The sequence below is a fragment of the Salvia splendens genome, chromosome 13 (assembly GCF_004379255.2).
Source record: "Salvia splendens isolate huo1 chromosome 13, SspV2, whole genome shotgun sequence".
NCBI classification, from domain to species: Eukaryota; Viridiplantae; Streptophyta; class Magnoliopsida; order Lamiales; family Lamiaceae; genus Salvia; species Salvia splendens.
In genome coordinates this window covers 14,512,612-14,529,117 of record NC_056044.1, presented here as the reverse complement: position 1 = coordinate 14,529,117, position 16,506 = coordinate 14,512,612, and the positions used below count along the sequence as shown (strand labels likewise).

The window sequence follows — 16,506 nt, the reverse complement described above, 5'->3', positions numbered from 1 at the left end:
GACCATATAAATATTTCTTAAGTCTACAAACAAGTTTGGTCCCTGGTTCAGAGTCGACCCCCTCAACAGACAGCCCAGGAGGTATGTTCATGTAAATCTCCTCTTCTAAGTCTCCATATAGAAAGGCATTGTTTATATCAAGATGGCAGAGTTCCCAATTATGTATAGCTGCTAGTGCAAGCATAAACTTCACAGTAGTGAGTTTAGCTACAGGAGAAAAGGTGTCCAAAAAGTCTACACCTTCCAATTGTGTATAACCTTTGGCAACTAGCCTTGCCTTATATCTTTCTACTGATCTCAGCATGAAATTTTACCTTGAAAACCCATTTACAATCGATGGGTTCTTTCCCAGGTGGAAGAGTTGTGATATACCAAGTGCCTGTCTTATTTAGAGCACTCAACTCATCTTGAATAGCTATATGCCATTCTGGGATTGGAGCTGCCTGAGAATAGTTGGCTGGCTCAAATACTGCAGTCATCAGAATGACATATCGAAGGTAGGTTGGGGATAGTTTTGATAAGGTGAAGTAAGAGGAAATTGGGTAGGGAGTAGTTGAAGAAACTGAGTTACATAAGTAATCAGTTAGATGAGCTGGTGGTGTTGTTAGTCTGCCAACTCTGGTAGTGGTGGAAGAAGGAGGCTGCTGGTGAGATTCTGAAGAAGGTGTGAAGGGAGTATTTGATGAAGAAGGATCTTTATTTTGTGCGGCTGAAATATCTAGTGAGGCTGAGTTTGGAGAGTTTGGAAAATTGGATAAAGTGAGGTGAGAAAAAGGAAAGATGTTCTCATGAAAAACAACATTGCGAGTGATGATCTCTTGCATGCTGTCAATTTCAAGAAGTTTGTACCCTTTATATCCAGATGGATACCCCAGAAATATACACTTTGAGGCTCTTGGTGAAAACTTGGTTCTATCTCTATGAAGAGTTGATGCATAACACAAGCATCCAAACACTTTCAAATGAGAATAAGAAGGTTCTTTATTGTATAGGATATGGAAAGGAGTGGTGTTATGAGGGAGAACAGATGATGGGGTTCTATTTATCAAGTATGCTGCAGTAAGAATGCAATCTCCCCAGAAAGTATTAGGTAAATGAGATTGAAAAAGGAGACTTCTTGCAACATTTAGAAGGTGTTGGTGTTTCCTTTCCACTCGAGCATTTTGTTGTGGAGTTTCCACACAAGAATGTTGGCGAATTGTTCCAAAAGGAGCGTATATGGAGGGTATAAGGAATTCTGGGGCATTATCAGATCTGAGCATTTTAATCTTCTTATTGAACTGAGTATGAACAGTGTTAAAGAATTGGAGAAGGATATCTTTAACATCAGATTTGTGTTTCATGAGAAAAGTCCAAACAAATCTAGAGGCATCATCAACAATGGTGAGAAAATAGGTATAACCTTGTGATGTGCAAGGATTAAAAGGACCCCAAACGTCACAATGTATCAAACAGATAGGTTTTTATTAGGCAAATGCAAAGTATCAGAAATACATTTGAGTTTATTTATGGAAGGATGGCCTAGTTTCATACGCCAAATATCAACAGAGACAACTGCATTAACAGCAGATACAGAAACAGAAGGAATTGTACCAGCATCAACAATGAGAGTGTAAAGATTTCCAACTCTTTTACCCTTCCCAATCAAAGTCCCCTGTGAAGTTTCCTGGATTGTGAGTGAATCATGAGTAAAATTCACAACACAAGGCAAAGAAGATGTTAAGGAGCTGACTGAGATAGGATTGAAAGTGAAGGAAGGTACACAAAGGACAGAGGAAAGAGTTATTGAAGAAGTGAGATGAATTGTGCCTATGTGTGTCACAGTGGTTGTTTCACCATTAGGCAGATTCACAAAAGTCTCACTAACAGGTGAAGATGAATCAAACATGGATAGATTGCAACATACATGGTGTGTAGCACCAGTATCAATTAGCCAAGAATTAGGAGCAGCAATATTAGCAACAAAAGGAGAAAAAGAGAATGTACCAGCAAAGCGAGATGGTTGTGGAGAAGGAATTTGAGGTGAGGAGATAGGTGCGGCAGAGATAATATCTGGTGGAGCCGAAATGGTTTGAGGAGAGGAAGATGTGCCAAGCTGAGACTGCAGTAAAGCCATGAGTTGTTGACATTGCTCCATAGTTGAATGTATAGAACCTGCTGTAACAGATGAATTTGCAGCAGTGTTAGTAAACTGTTTTTCACTATAATCATTGATGTTATCCTCCACCAAATTCACTGATTTAGGTTGCATAGAGTCTCTGAACGTAGGCTTTCCTCTTCCTCTTCCAAAACTTGGTGGAAAACCATGTAGAACAAAACAACGATCAATAGTGTGATTGGTTTTGCCACAATGAGTGCATAATCTTCCTCTGCCATAGGAGGAAGAAGCTGCATTTGAAGCAAACAATTGCTCACTTGAAGAATGAGAAGGAGAAATGTAGGCTTGATCAATATTCCTTTGCCTCTCCTCCTGCACAACCATAGAAAACACCTTCGACAGAGATGGCAAAGGCACCATAGAGAGGATAGCAGATCTGATTTGAGAGAATGATGAATTGAGACCAATGAGGAATTGCATTGTGCAATCTTCCTCTTGAGCAGTTTGCCATCGCCGAGCACTATTGCATCGGCAAGACGAGTATGTACACCAAGCGATCGGTTGAAATGCTTAAATTCATCCCAAACTATTCTTAGATTGGTAAAATATGAGCTAACATCGTTCTGACCTTGAGTGAGGTTCCTGATCTGCTGGAGAAGTTGATAGGATCTAGCTGAATCAGATTGAGAGAATCGATCATGTAGATCTAGCCAGATTTCATAAGCATTCTCCAGATACATTATGCATGAGCAGATCTGTGGTAAAATAGAGTTTCGAAGCCATGAAACTATCATACTGTTACATCGAATCCAAGCCGGAAGGAGAAGGTGATCATCATCCGGTCGGAGAAGAGTACCGTTGACAAAAGGCAGTTTATTCTTAGCTAGAAGAGCTGTAGTCACCGATCTACTCCAGTTGATGTAGTTTGATCCGGTTAAAACTTGAGATACCAATTGCAAATTAGGATTGTCGCTTGGATGTAGATAGTATGGACTTGAACTGTCCTCCAAAGTAGAGTGATTGGATGATCCGCTGCTTCCGGCATTGCCGGAGTTGCCGGTGTTGCCGCCATTGCCGCGAGCCATCACAGAAAACCAGAGATATAATGCGGAAGCTAAAAAGTATTCACTGATACCATATAGAAATTGTAAAACCAAACTTATATCAAATCAATTCTCAATAGAGAAGATAGAAATTCTCAATATAGAGAAGATAGAAAAGATAGAAAGATATTTTTATTGATTGAAAATATATGAAAGTTACAGAGAAAGAAAGCTAGCTAGTTATTTATACTAAGGCTCAATGAGCTAAGTTCTAGCTACGGTGCATGTAGGTGCATGAGGGTGATCACACGTGATCAACTCTCGTTTAACTAACTATCAACTAATTAACTAACTGCCAGCTCACAACTGAAAACCTTCTTCTTATTTCTTCGGATCTTCTTCACTTCATTATCTTCATGCAACGGCTCTTTTCTTCTCTTCACTTTCAACATGGTGTTTGATTTCGGGCTGCGAATCCTAACCCTATTCCGCCCGATGATGAGCCATCGCTGGTTGCACCGGCTGGGAGTTCCGAGTTTGCTACCGGCGCGTTGATCTTGAGTCGGGTAGCTTCTCGTTTCACCCATCCGTATGCAGCCTCGGCTGAGGGCAGTGGGCATTCTTTTAGAATGTCCCATCGAATCCCATCATACCGTTCGTTCAGTCCCGTTAGGAACTTGAACAAACGCTTCGTCCCTCCATACTTTCTGAACTGGCCGACGCCCTTATCGCAGCAATCGATTGGACATTTTTGGCATCGATCAATCTCGATCCAGAGCCCATGTAGATGGTGCCAGTAAGTCTCGAGCCCCTGTTCTCCTTGAATCATTTTTCCCACTTTTTCTTCTAGGTCGTAGAGCAGGTACGGATCCGAGACGCTCTCGAAGGTGACAGATAAGCTCTCCCAAAGAGCCTGTGCAGTGTGGTGGTGAGCAAAATCCACGACAATATCCGTATCAATATTGTCGAGGATCCATGAAAAAACAATCATGTCGGATTCCTCCCATTCGGTGTAGCCTTTTTCCCCTGGTTCCGGTGGTGTTGGCACACCCGTGATATACCAGTTCGCCCGTCTGCCGACAATCGCGATTCTCATTAGTTTCTTCCAAAGTGGGTAGTTTGTCCCGTTGAGTCTGACTGCTAAAGTAACCTTTTTACTCATCTTTAACCTTGAGTCGTCGAGGTTTGGTTTTTCTCCGTCGTGTGACATTCTGTGATGTAGGTTGAAGCCTTTTGGCCGAGATTTTGGTATTTTAGGCTATGATGAATTTTTTCTGAACCTTGCTCTGATACCATGATATAAGGAAGAAATTTTCTTCATTCACTAATATGATTTACAGCCTGATTTACACCCCTTTAAATAGGTTAAACAATAGCTAAACATGGTAAGGATCCTTTTCCAATTACTCTCCTAATCACACTGTAATTCCTTAATTACACGATTCTGATTGATTTCTTTCCAACAGGAGCAAAGAATGAAATTGGTAGTCTACATTGACCGATTAGTACTAGATTTGATTCAGTACGTAGTGGATCAAAAGCTTCCATAAAATCAACAATTGCATATACAGTAGTGGCAAGTTCAAAATAGCATCAACAATGTATGGGAAATCCTAAGGAAAAAATGAAAACAAGTTCCAAACAAATATAGTTTCATCAACAAACTATGAATTGAAATCAAGCCATATACGAGTTTTCTTGTGGCGAGACAAAACACATAAGAAATTGCTACTTGTTCTTCAACGGTGATGGACTTCTTATCCACAAGACCACTGACATCCTTCAATAAACGGTATAGACGACCGAATGTGTTCCTATCCATGTGTAGATTATCCAAGCAGGACCGATCAGCTACACCAACCGATCTATTGATGTGGTGCACATTGGCAGGAATGAGCTCAAGAAGTGAAAACCTATGCCTCCAAAACCTTATGGTTTTTTTGGTCTTCTTGGATATGATAATGGAGATTAACATCCAAGTAACCAACATATTCAACCGATGGCTCGTAATTATCTCCTCTAGCACTAGCATGAAGTACGATAGTTCTTTCCGCCTATGGGCAACCTATGAATGATGCAAAAAGGAGAATTACTAATTTCAATAGCTAAAAATGGTTGGCACAAAAATCTGTAATTTGTTTCTTCATTCATTTGGAAACCAAAACAAGATACTACCATTAATCTAGTCTGTCGGATGCTCAATCCAAATCACAGGAATATTAAGATTTGAACTTATTCAAATTCAAGACATGTTTCTACTGTAAAGTATACGCAACATACAGAGTAAATTCTAGACCTCATTCACTGGAGCTAGACTTCACTGAAACAAACTATCAACTGAATGAATCCCTTAATCCAAATTCATGGAACAAATGGTCAACACACCTTATTCCGGGTTAATTGCTCTGTCATGGCACTGGAAATACCTCACTCCTTCAACCTAGAAGGTCGTTTGATGGATTGGCCTCTAAATGATTCTGAATATTACAGCGACGGATGTGAACTCAGCCTTCTCAATCGGCCTTCATCTTTTGAAAGCCACTTGAGAAACTCAGTTTACGCAGCTGTAACTTGAATTTAAGGTGAGGACACAACATAGAAGAATGGGAATTGAGGGGCAAAATGGTATGCAGAGTGGCCTTTATTGAATTGGGATTTTTGGGTTACACACTATCGGAGGGGTGGAGATGGTATTGTGTAATCTATGAAATGGTAGATTAGTAGATATGAAACTAAATTTCAGCGGGTCAACAGAACTAAATTTCTAGCTTCTAGCTAGAAAGCATCACAAATCACTTAGCATAACATATTACACAAAAACCTTGTAGCATGAACGGAAATCGCTTGAGTAAGAAACTTGTAAACTTGAAGATTTGAGAATGTGCGCTTGAAAACGCAGAGAAAGCTGTAGAGTTAACTAAGAAAGCAAGTAACGAAAGCTTGCAAATTTAATTGAGAAAGCATGATAAATTTTGAAATCTAGAACTAAAGCTACTAAATTTAACTAAGGAAAATGATAAAAAGTCTTCTTCTAAGAGCACACGTCGCTCTTATACAGTTTTCAGCCAAGAGGTAAGGAGCCCTGATAAGGATCTATGTGATTAGATCCTTGTGATTTACCCAACGATTTGTCAAAAAGTGTTGATCTATCAATTTAACACAAAATCAAACAAAGATAAGGTGGATCCATCCACAAAAACTAGATCCTAAATAGAATTCCATGGAAGGTAAGTAATGATAGAATGTGTAAAGATGAATAATTAGGATTACAACCATTGGACCGTGACCAAAACAATGGAAACAACCCTAGACAACTTTCATCAATCCTAATCACCCTTTGACTACACTATTCAATGAATACTCCCATTGATCCATACCTATACTTGTATCAATCTACAGAAAGAAAGAAGCAATCTTCAATGAAGGAATTGGATAAAGTCCTCAAAGAGGAAAACTCATAAGGTAGATATCTTAATTCCACAAAAAGCCTCAAATGAAATGACATCAAAGGGTATTTATACTTAGGGTCCGAAACCCAAGAAATGGGCCCACAAAATCTAGCCAGTGGCACTGTACATAATTGGGTGGACTGTGCACCCTCGAGTCACCCGACCGGGTGTTATTCCCTGACTCTTCGTTCCCTTCAGCTTATCACGAGGTCGAGTGGCCTTGTAGGCGAGAAGCCACCCATCCGGGTGGGGATCACTGACTCGCCGACGCCTTCGGAAGTGTCACCCGGCGGGGTGGATGCTCCTACCCTTCATTTTTCAGTGTGATCTGCATCGTCGGCTCCTCAGCCTTCATCAACTCCTCCTGCATTGCCTTTTGGATGAAATTGGAGATCCCTAGTTGGCTCGTCATGGGTCCTCCATGCAGGGTCATATCAAGCCTGGATCACGTATGTCTTACGTTCCATAGAGAGCACAGTCTTCGAGAAGTCCACCCTTTTAGTATGCAGCTGGAACCGTTTTCTATATTGAGTTCATGTCCCAAGTCGGCCAAAATTCTTGGCCTAAGTATTTGGAACCACTTGATCATCGTTTATCAGCATGCATAACCCTTCAATCTTCTTCTCTATTCCAGATTGCTTTCTCTCCAAGGCGCCTTCACGTATCATTCCTATTTCGCACCAAAACCTTGCATCTAAACATGCAAAAAATATCATTATAGTGCAAAAGTGAACTAGGATTCGTAACACAATTCATCCTATCAGGGGTCATACGAGGCCCGTATCTATGAATGCATCCTTGCTCAAATCGCGTGTAGCTCACCCCCAACGACGGGTACTTGGCACCAGAGGAAACTGACCCTAAGAATGTGTCGAAGAAGGTTGACGTATACAACTTTAGAATATTTTAGTTGGAGTTAGTGACTGGGGGAGGTGCCGGATATTGTCAAACGTGACATTGATCTATTTGGGTGGGTGCAGTCTGAGCTAGACCAGGACTGGAGGTCTATGGTATTGTACACCAAGCTACTTAGGTATGTCTATGAGATCGAGGATGTGGAGGATATGGTTGAGCTGCTACAGATTGGGCTTCCTTGCATGGCTCATAACCCGGATAACCATCCCTTCATGTCCAAGGTCGTGGCCAAAATTCACCATATTTGCCCTCACAATGTCGTTGTTGATCACCACTAAATCGGTGATCTTACTTTACAACTGTTCTTGTGTGCAAATATTTTCATTTTTCGCATTTCTAACTTTCATTATCTCTTTTTATATTCTTGGCCTTTTTACATTTAGATCCGATAGGAAATTGGCACATTTTATTCCTTTGTACTGCTCCTATTATAACGTAACTGGTCTAGTAAGGACACTCCGTATATTATACAAACAGATAGACATTCCTCAAAATAAAACATGGCATGACATAACTTCCGTAACCTCATTTTCTTATAAACTCTACTTTGAACATAACTCATATTTATCGGCCAAAGTTGAGTAGTCAATAAGCATTCCATAAAACAACGGATTGTATCACATAACATAGATAACATCCTTTTGACATCAAAACATACTTGAACATAGATCATTCTTTAGGGAGGATGGCCCAAAATAACACATTGAATAGAAAAGCTCACAATAATACTTTTCATAAAATTATACTTTTAATACAAAACCCTTCTCGTTCGCTTAATTTCTTTAATTTGGATTTCTTACTTCGATCTTAATTTGATCTTGGAGATAGCCTTTTCGAAAACATAAACATAATAACGTACTAATCAAACTCAAGACATATATATCACTAGAATGTATGCCTCCTAATTACTCTATCTTATATTCTTTCACGCATCTATAGGGAAATTCTAGAAAGTCACAATATTTGTTATATCAAGAGATTTAATTAATTTCGTTGTTTTATTAGAACTTTGTTTCCTTTGAATTAATTATTTCGGGAAGGATTAATTAATATTCATAAACCTTGGACGTCGTCTTTATCTCTCTTTTTCTTTCTTTTTTCAAGGCCGCTCGGGGCGTCACGAGTGACGCCAGCGAACCGTTCGCGTCCCCAAAATCCTATTTCGTGTCTTCAATATTCAGCTACCGATCTTTAACTATACTATTCCTACCTTGTTAACGCACTTTCTAATTAAGATCATTGAATGTTTCTAATATTAGCACTAAAACATGCAAGTATACTAGATCTATAACTAAAGGTCAGTACCGGGATATCGAACATGGGGAATATAATTGCAGCTGGCTATCATGTACTAAGCATCATATACTATCTAGAGAAACAAGAGATTTGGTTTAACTAAGTAAAAAAAAATTAAAATAAAACAATAAAAGCAAAGAAGATATAATTATGTAAATAGACGAATTTCAAGGATAATAATTTCACTAACTCTTTAGTTATTCTAATTAGTTCTACGTTCATCCGACTCAAGTTTTACCATGATTTCTCCATATCATGCATCAATACTCATGTCACTATTATTGTATGAACATATAAGATAAACCAATCAAAGCTATCATCAATCAAAGAATGACAATAATCAAGGTAACGGCAAATTAGTCGAACAAAAGTTCAAGAAAAATCAAGTGGAACGAGTTCTGAACATTAAATATAAAAAGAACAACATAAAAATTAATTACTATCAAACCTCAAAATTATATTGTTTAGTAATCCATAGACAGATGAACTAAAACAATAATTAAAGTACGAGACATGAAATAAACAAACAAAACCCAAGGTTGAATCTTGAAGTCTTCATGCTCCTCTTGCCTTGCTTCAATCTCCAAGAATGATGGAAGGATTAGGTTAAGGAGTGGAGAGGGAGGAGCCTTGGAGGCTCCCCTTTTGGGAGCTATAGAAGGGTGAATATTAATGTTATGGGGTATTTATAGGCTTGAAAAGGATTTAAACTTGGTAAAAAGTCTCTTCCAAGCAATACTAAATATAGAATTTTCGTGCCCCATAGGTTAAGGAAAAGATTTGGTTTCACAAGGTAATGTCTTCTTTCCTTCCTTGAATTTCCGCCTAAAATTCTGCACTTTCTCCACTAAAGTTCGATTCAGATGATCAAAGTACTAACGTGAAGCTCTTTCAAAGACGAAGAGAATGATATATAGCACGCCCTGATAGGAGTTCAGAATCGCAGGCAAATTGAGTTTGAACAAAGGCTGTCGTGCGCGAACATGCCCATCGGGCGCTGGAGAGAGTCAGAAAGTTCTGGAGTGATTTTCAGCGACCGTGGGCGTGCGCCAGCGGTCCGCTGGGTTGCCTTCTGCTCCAGCTTCCGAACTTTGATGTTTTTATGCCATTTTTAGCTCTATTTTGTACATTTCTCACAAACACGTCAAAATACCAAAATAAATAAAATATGCAAATAATGGACATGTAATGCAACTTTGACATTCAAAACAGACCAAAAAATGACCTTAAAATAGTACAAAATCCGAGCGTATCACTTGTACACTTACAAGTAGTTCATATAGTGCTAATAAATAGTAAATCAGTATACAATTAACGTTTAGCATGCAAATCAATTAATCTCATAATTGGCCAAATAGAAAAGTGTGGGTAACATGGGACGGCAATAGTATTACTCCGTCCGTTCGTCCGCCATTTATAGTCTCATTTTGACTAGGTATGGGTTTTAAGAAATTGTTGAATTTTGTGAAGAAAAATGGAAGAATGAGTTAGGAGAATGTTTGCCCCATTTTTAAATATTTATTTTATAGTAGAATATGAGTGTTATTAGTTATTTGAATGATGTGTCCATTTACCTAAAATGAATAAAAGCAAATGGAACTTTAAATCTCGAAAATTGTGAAATAATAAAATGAGACTTGAAAGCGTAGATATAGGGAGTATAACTTTGATTCACCTTAATAGCAATATTACTATAAATGTACTATTACTAGCTGCAGAGAAAGATATGGACTTGACACTTTGAGATAAATGTTGCAAGGTTTTACGTGCAATTTATGTGGTGCATATCCATATCATATTCATTCATGTCAGCACGTGTTTTTCACTTTGTTTAACGCTAGCCATTCATTGGCTGTAGACTAGCCACCACACCCACCCTAAAATATCAATTATTAACATTTGTATGTCTTTCTAGTTATATGCTTTAACACCTTCAATATTCTTTCCAAAATTTCAAAATCATGGAGATAGATTTTCTCGGCCTGAATTCCTCCAACTACAAATTGGAGCAAGGAAATCTCAAGTATCCATTCTTAGATCCAGGTACGTTTTAAATGTGCGAGAATTATATTCATTTGATGAAAATTAACATTTTCTTGACTAGCAGCTGGAGGAGTTGAGACATCTTTGTCTCTCAGCACAAGTTCTTCCTTCAATTTCTCTGATGTATGCTTTCCCAATTCATTTATTTTTGTTATTCTCTTTGTGAAATGCAAAATTTTTTTTATTGAGATTTGAGACTTACGTGGTGATGTTTTTATTGTATTTACAGAAGAAGAAATGGGAATTTGCAAGTAATGAAGATGAGATGCAATCTTCTTATGATACAATTTGTGGTTTGGATAAATCTCACGTGACGGAACAACCTAGCCTACTTCTGGTGGCGCGGCCGGCTTTCCTCCAAGCCTCCGGCGGCGGGGGGTTTCGATATGACGTCAACGATGCTGCAACCCCCAATTTAAGGTATTCAATCTTATCCCATTTTTTGGGAGTATATTTTTAGAGATTTAGAGACTTTTGTCGGTTCGGGTAGGAGCAATCGCCTCAACTATTTTTAATATGTAGGTTATGCTTATAGGGGAGCCTTAGGTGCCACCATAGTTAGAGTGCCAACGTATCACCAATCTTGTGTTGGCCACATGACACACTATCCAGCAATATTAGGGGCCTATCTAGCAATATCATAATAAGCGTTTTAGATGGATTTCTACATATTGTATGATAGTACTAAGTGGATTGCAGTGTAGAGTGCCGAGTATTGCATTGTCTATAATGCAAAAGAACGGTATAAAAAAGCAATCTGTTTATATATATACAGCAGCTGAAACATTCTATGCTTATACTGTAATACTCAACAATCTACACTGCAATCCACCAATTAGTATCATGCAATCTGTAAACGCATATGAAATGAATATTGCTGGATACACCTCTAATATTGTTGGATAACGTGCCATGTGGCAGCACGAGATTGATGGTACATTGTCACTTTAAGAAGGGTTGTCATCTTAACATAATCCTCTGCTTATATCCAAAATGAATCCCTTAAATATATCTTAATTGAATCTTACTTCACTATTTATCTTAACTTTTCCTTAAAGTAATACTCCCTCCATCCCCCAAATTTTGTCACAGTTTGACCGGGCATGAATTTTAAGAAATATAATGGAAAATGAGTTGAAAAAGTTGGTAGGATGCGTGTCCTACTTTTAAAGTATTAATTTTATAATGATGTGGGTGAGAATAAGTTAGTGGAATGTGGGGTCCACTATAAAAAATGGTAAAAAGTGAAATGTGACAAATTTTGTAGGACATACGGAAATGGGAAAATGTGACAAAATTTCGGGGACGGAGAGAGTATCCATAATTTGTTACTCCTCCCATCCGTTCCACAAAAATTGGGATACTTTCTTTTTCTATTTATCCCTTGAAAATAGTCTATCTATTTATGAAAAGGTCACCCCAACTCATTACTTATATATTTTAACTTATTTACAACTTATACTATTAGGGTCTACCATTAAACATTAATAATAATGGATTCCACTATCCACTTATACTATTAGGGCCTACCATTAAACATCGTTTTATGGCATGGGGCCCACCCCCCAACCCACTCACCGGAACGTGTCGCGGATGCTGTTATATTTCAATGTCGGATCTTTTTAATTGAGAAAAACAAGTTTTGCGAGTGCATGTCAAAAGTGTTAACAATGAAGAATTGAAATTGGATGGAGAAACCTCCATTGAAGAGTATGAAGGAATGCAGAAACCGTCGATCATGGAGAGAGAAGATAGAAGGAGAAAATATCTTTTATTGACTACATTTTGGTAAAAGTTGACTACAATTTACAATAATATGCCATATATAGGTTGAATTAATGCTTAATTAACTAATTAAAAGCTACTAATTATATTTTTATTCTTCTATTTCAACAAAAAGTAAAGGTTATGATCCTTTTGAGATGTGTATGATGAATATTTTCCAATCAAATTAAACGTAATTAAGTTGATGTACAAACAATAACCTCTGCAGTTTGTCCACATTAACCTATAAAATAAAGTACGGCACATGTTAGTCAAGCACCTATCATTATCTACATTGAAAGTTCTATCAATATATTTCATGTTAATCATCAATTTTTAAATAAAAATATATGATGAATCACGAAAGTGTCGTCTTTGATTACATTGATATAATTGTTTTATACGATATGTCACTTATCGTGCATAAATGTTTATTTGAAAGAATTAACTTGGTCAAACAATCAAATGTCTTTTGCTATTTTATCCATAAAAGATTGAATGTCATTTTTTAGCGTGAAGGGTTGCTGCCCCTTTTTTGTGAGTGTTCTAGATTATGCAAAATATTACTTGATGTAGGAACTTGTCTCTATCCGCTGAAACTAATGGATATAATACTGGAAATGCATCCAACGGCATCTCTACCGGAGGTACGTCATATTGTATTACTCCCTACGTCTACAATTAAAAGAAACATTTTGCTATTTTAGTATATCCTTAAATAAATGTCTCATTTCATTTTTTTTCATTTATATAAGTGGACCTTATATTTAACTAAATCATTATTCTCATATTTTATTATAAAATTATATTTCCATCGTCCATAACAAATAATCTCATTTATGAACGGTAGTGAACGGCATGAGTTTTAATGAGAAATTGGTAAAGCTAGAGAGATGAGAAGAAAAAGTGGGTAAAATAAGAAAGATGAGGAGACAAAAAGGGTAAAAGTATGACAGAAAGGAGAAAAAGTGGAAAAATATAAGAGTGAAATTTTCCATTTTTCGAAATGAAACTATTTTGTGTACATCCCAAAATAACAAAATGAGACTACTTTTTATGGACAGATGAAGTATATAAAATGGATCTCACATTCCACTATTTTTATACATCCATTTTCTTTCGCATAATCAAATAATTTTTAAAATTCGTGTCAAACTGGTCTTTAACGCGCAGAACACTTTATTATTATAAGATAATAACAAGAGTTCATTATAATTATATTTGTAGTTCATTATAGAGAATTCAGATTTTTAAAATGTGATCTGCGTAATTTAAGAACCCAAGTCTCTACAATGAACTAAGAATAGACATATGAACTCTGGGTTATTTTATAATGGTTCGTTTGTCGTTTAGCATTTAACGTTTAAGACTAGTTTGATACTGATCACACTCCTATGCACATATTTCAGTATCTGATCCCTACATTTTAACGGAAATAGGTCATACTCCAACCGTGGCGATGGCCAGACGAGCAACCTTAGCCAGATTCTTGGAGAAGCGATTGCACAGGTATAACTCGATTAAAAATCTAAGGATCAATGAGGAAATCCACTGATTCCCTTCAATTTAACAGAATGAATCAAGCAAGGACATCTCATATGATGGGGAAATCACTGGGTGCAACCAACACTGAAGCTTGTGAGACAACGATTACCAGAAACAACAACAACAAGACCAATGACCCGAGACGAAGATGATGATGATGATGATGATAATGAAGAACATTTCAGGTATAAAACCTTACAAAATGTCAGAAACGATAACTACGATATGCCAAAGAATAATCAAGCGACGCTTGCAACAGGTTATCGGACACAATGCGGAAATAATAATACGACAATTTATAGCTATCTATATCTTTATTCACATCGATGGTTTGCATATGGAGTAGAATAAGTAATACTACCAATTATAGCAAGGAATTATTAAAGACTGCCAATATTTGATTCCTATTTATTGATGTATAATATATTGTTTATATATTCATTATCATTCATATACTTACACTTGCTACCAATAATTTGTACACATTGCAATTCTTGTTTCAATGTATGGGTTTCGAACAATCTGCTGTGATGTTTCCTGCAAAGTATTAAAATAAAAAAATGAGCAAATGATAAACTATAATATGCTGCATGTATATATAAAACTCAATAGAAATGAGAGAACACATTGATACGATATTGATCATATCGGAAGCTTGGTTGGCGGTAAGAGAACTCGGCGACAAGAGCAGACTGCGTGCGGAGAGGTCCTTCGTCAAGCAGTAGATTTGAGTTTGATAAAAGAAAGAACCAACAATTTTGGAGTAAACTTCTCATTAATTATAGATAGTTGAAAAGTTCTCCTTTTTATATCTAAGACCATAGGGCGGTTCGACCTCCTATCTCCCGGGAAATAACCGCAAAGTAAACCCGAGATAGAGCTTATAATACGCTCGGCGACTTAATATATTACATTAGACAAAATAACTGAAATAATTACAACTAACTAACGACCAACGTAGTCTTGGAAACGGGTTGGTGGCCTTCTTATGCGACAAGGTGGAACCTCTAACGTTAAGTCTGGGAGAACCTCATTTGTGGAGTCTTCTGTTGCATCCTGTTCATGTGCCGACGGATCCCCCCGCCCATAGGAGTATCCTCTGTCCTCAAGGAAAAGAGAAGGAAAACGACAGGAGAAAGAACTGACTGGTTCCCAAGTGAAAGCTTTATTGTTATGCTCTATAAATGAAAACAGAGATAGAGACAAATATTATCAGAAGAGATATTTCATTGCTTAATTTGTTCAACGATACATTTGGGATTTATACAAGATGAAAGAAGGATCTAGGAAGTGAGAGCAATGCTAATCGTCCATGAAGGACCACAAGAGATTCCCAATTCTGTTAGGATCTCTTCACAGATACTCCCTCCGTCCCGTGCTACTCGCACGTTTGCTTTTCGGCTCGTCACAAAGTCCTTACACTATTTATAATTTAAGTTAGAATTAATGCATTTAATTAATATGTTAGTTTAAGTTAAGAGCTCTTTTATTAAGTGATGTCTCATTACACCTAAAATTCTTTTTTAATTACACAAAAAAATCAATCCCAAATTTATGGCCTAAAATGAAAAGTGCGAGTAGCATGGGACGGAGGGAGTACAATGCAACGTTGCCACGTTGTGCCTCCTATCCTTAGCAAGAAGAAGATATAGGGTTGAGCGAGGGCATGAGTTCACTGGGTGCATCAAGTACTCAGCCCCTGCATATGTTTTCCCTATGTGCAGGTTGAGCGAGGTCGGGAGGCGGAGGAATGTTGAGCGACGAATCAAGATCTATATTCAATAACTGTTCCAGTTACTATTATGTCTTCATACATAGTAGTAGCTAAACTCTCAATTGCTTCCGCTACTCAATGTTTTAAGAATTTCTGTTATTTTTCTTGAATTGTTGAACTCTGTCATTTTCGTTATGTACTTTCGGGTTTGACCTTTGGTTTGAATAAATGGAATTTCATCGTCGATTGTTAAGTTGCAACGCCTTGAATTGTATTCCCCCCCTTCTTCCCCGCTTCTTATTTCCCCCACGAGTCACGATTTCCCGTGCCTCCTATCCTTAGGAAGTGCGGTCGTGACAGAATGGTGGACTGCCTCTTATTTGATATGAATTTTATGTGTTTTTCCCGAAAAGGTGGTTCGCACGCACGTTAACAGTCGGAACGAAGAAGTTTTTACAGAAATCCGAAGCGTTTGAGGTGGGCTTTACTAAAGCTCAACGTTGCCACGTTGCATATGTGTATTCTCTTCTTTAATCCTAACTCTATCACGCCCCCGCAATTCGAGCGTAGATAGTGAACAAATGCCGAGTTGTTTCATTATATAGTGAAGAATTGGAGACTGAGAGGCTTTGTGAGTAT

General features: G+C 37.6%; 1 protein-coding gene across 3 annotated transcripts; it reads left to right on the top strand.

Moving 5' to 3' along the window:
* The first annotated feature begins 10,689 nt into the window (after positions 1–10,689).
* Positions 10,690–14,608, top strand: LOC121761130. 3 transcript variants are annotated; one of them, XM_042156728.1, is made up of 7 exons: positions 10,690–10,844; positions 10,909–10,967; positions 11,074–11,264; positions 13,185–13,255; positions 14,018–14,117; positions 14,182–14,338; positions 14,413–14,608. In XM_042156728.1, the coding sequence occupies exons 1-6, from the start codon at positions 10,763–10,765 to the stop codon at positions 14,303–14,305; spliced, it is 627 nt and encodes a 208-aa protein (XP_042012662.1). In that variant the 5' UTR covers positions 10,690–10,762; the 3' UTR covers positions 14,306–14,338; positions 14,413–14,608. The 3 variants fall into 3 exon arrangements, with proteins under 3 accessions (XP_042012662.1, XP_042012663.1, XP_042012661.1); XM_042156729.1 differs by having other exon boundaries at positions 14,048–14,117; positions 14,182–14,608; XM_042156727.1 differs by having other exon boundaries at positions 14,182–14,608.
* The last annotated feature ends 1,898 nt before the right edge of the window (positions 14,609–16,506 follow it).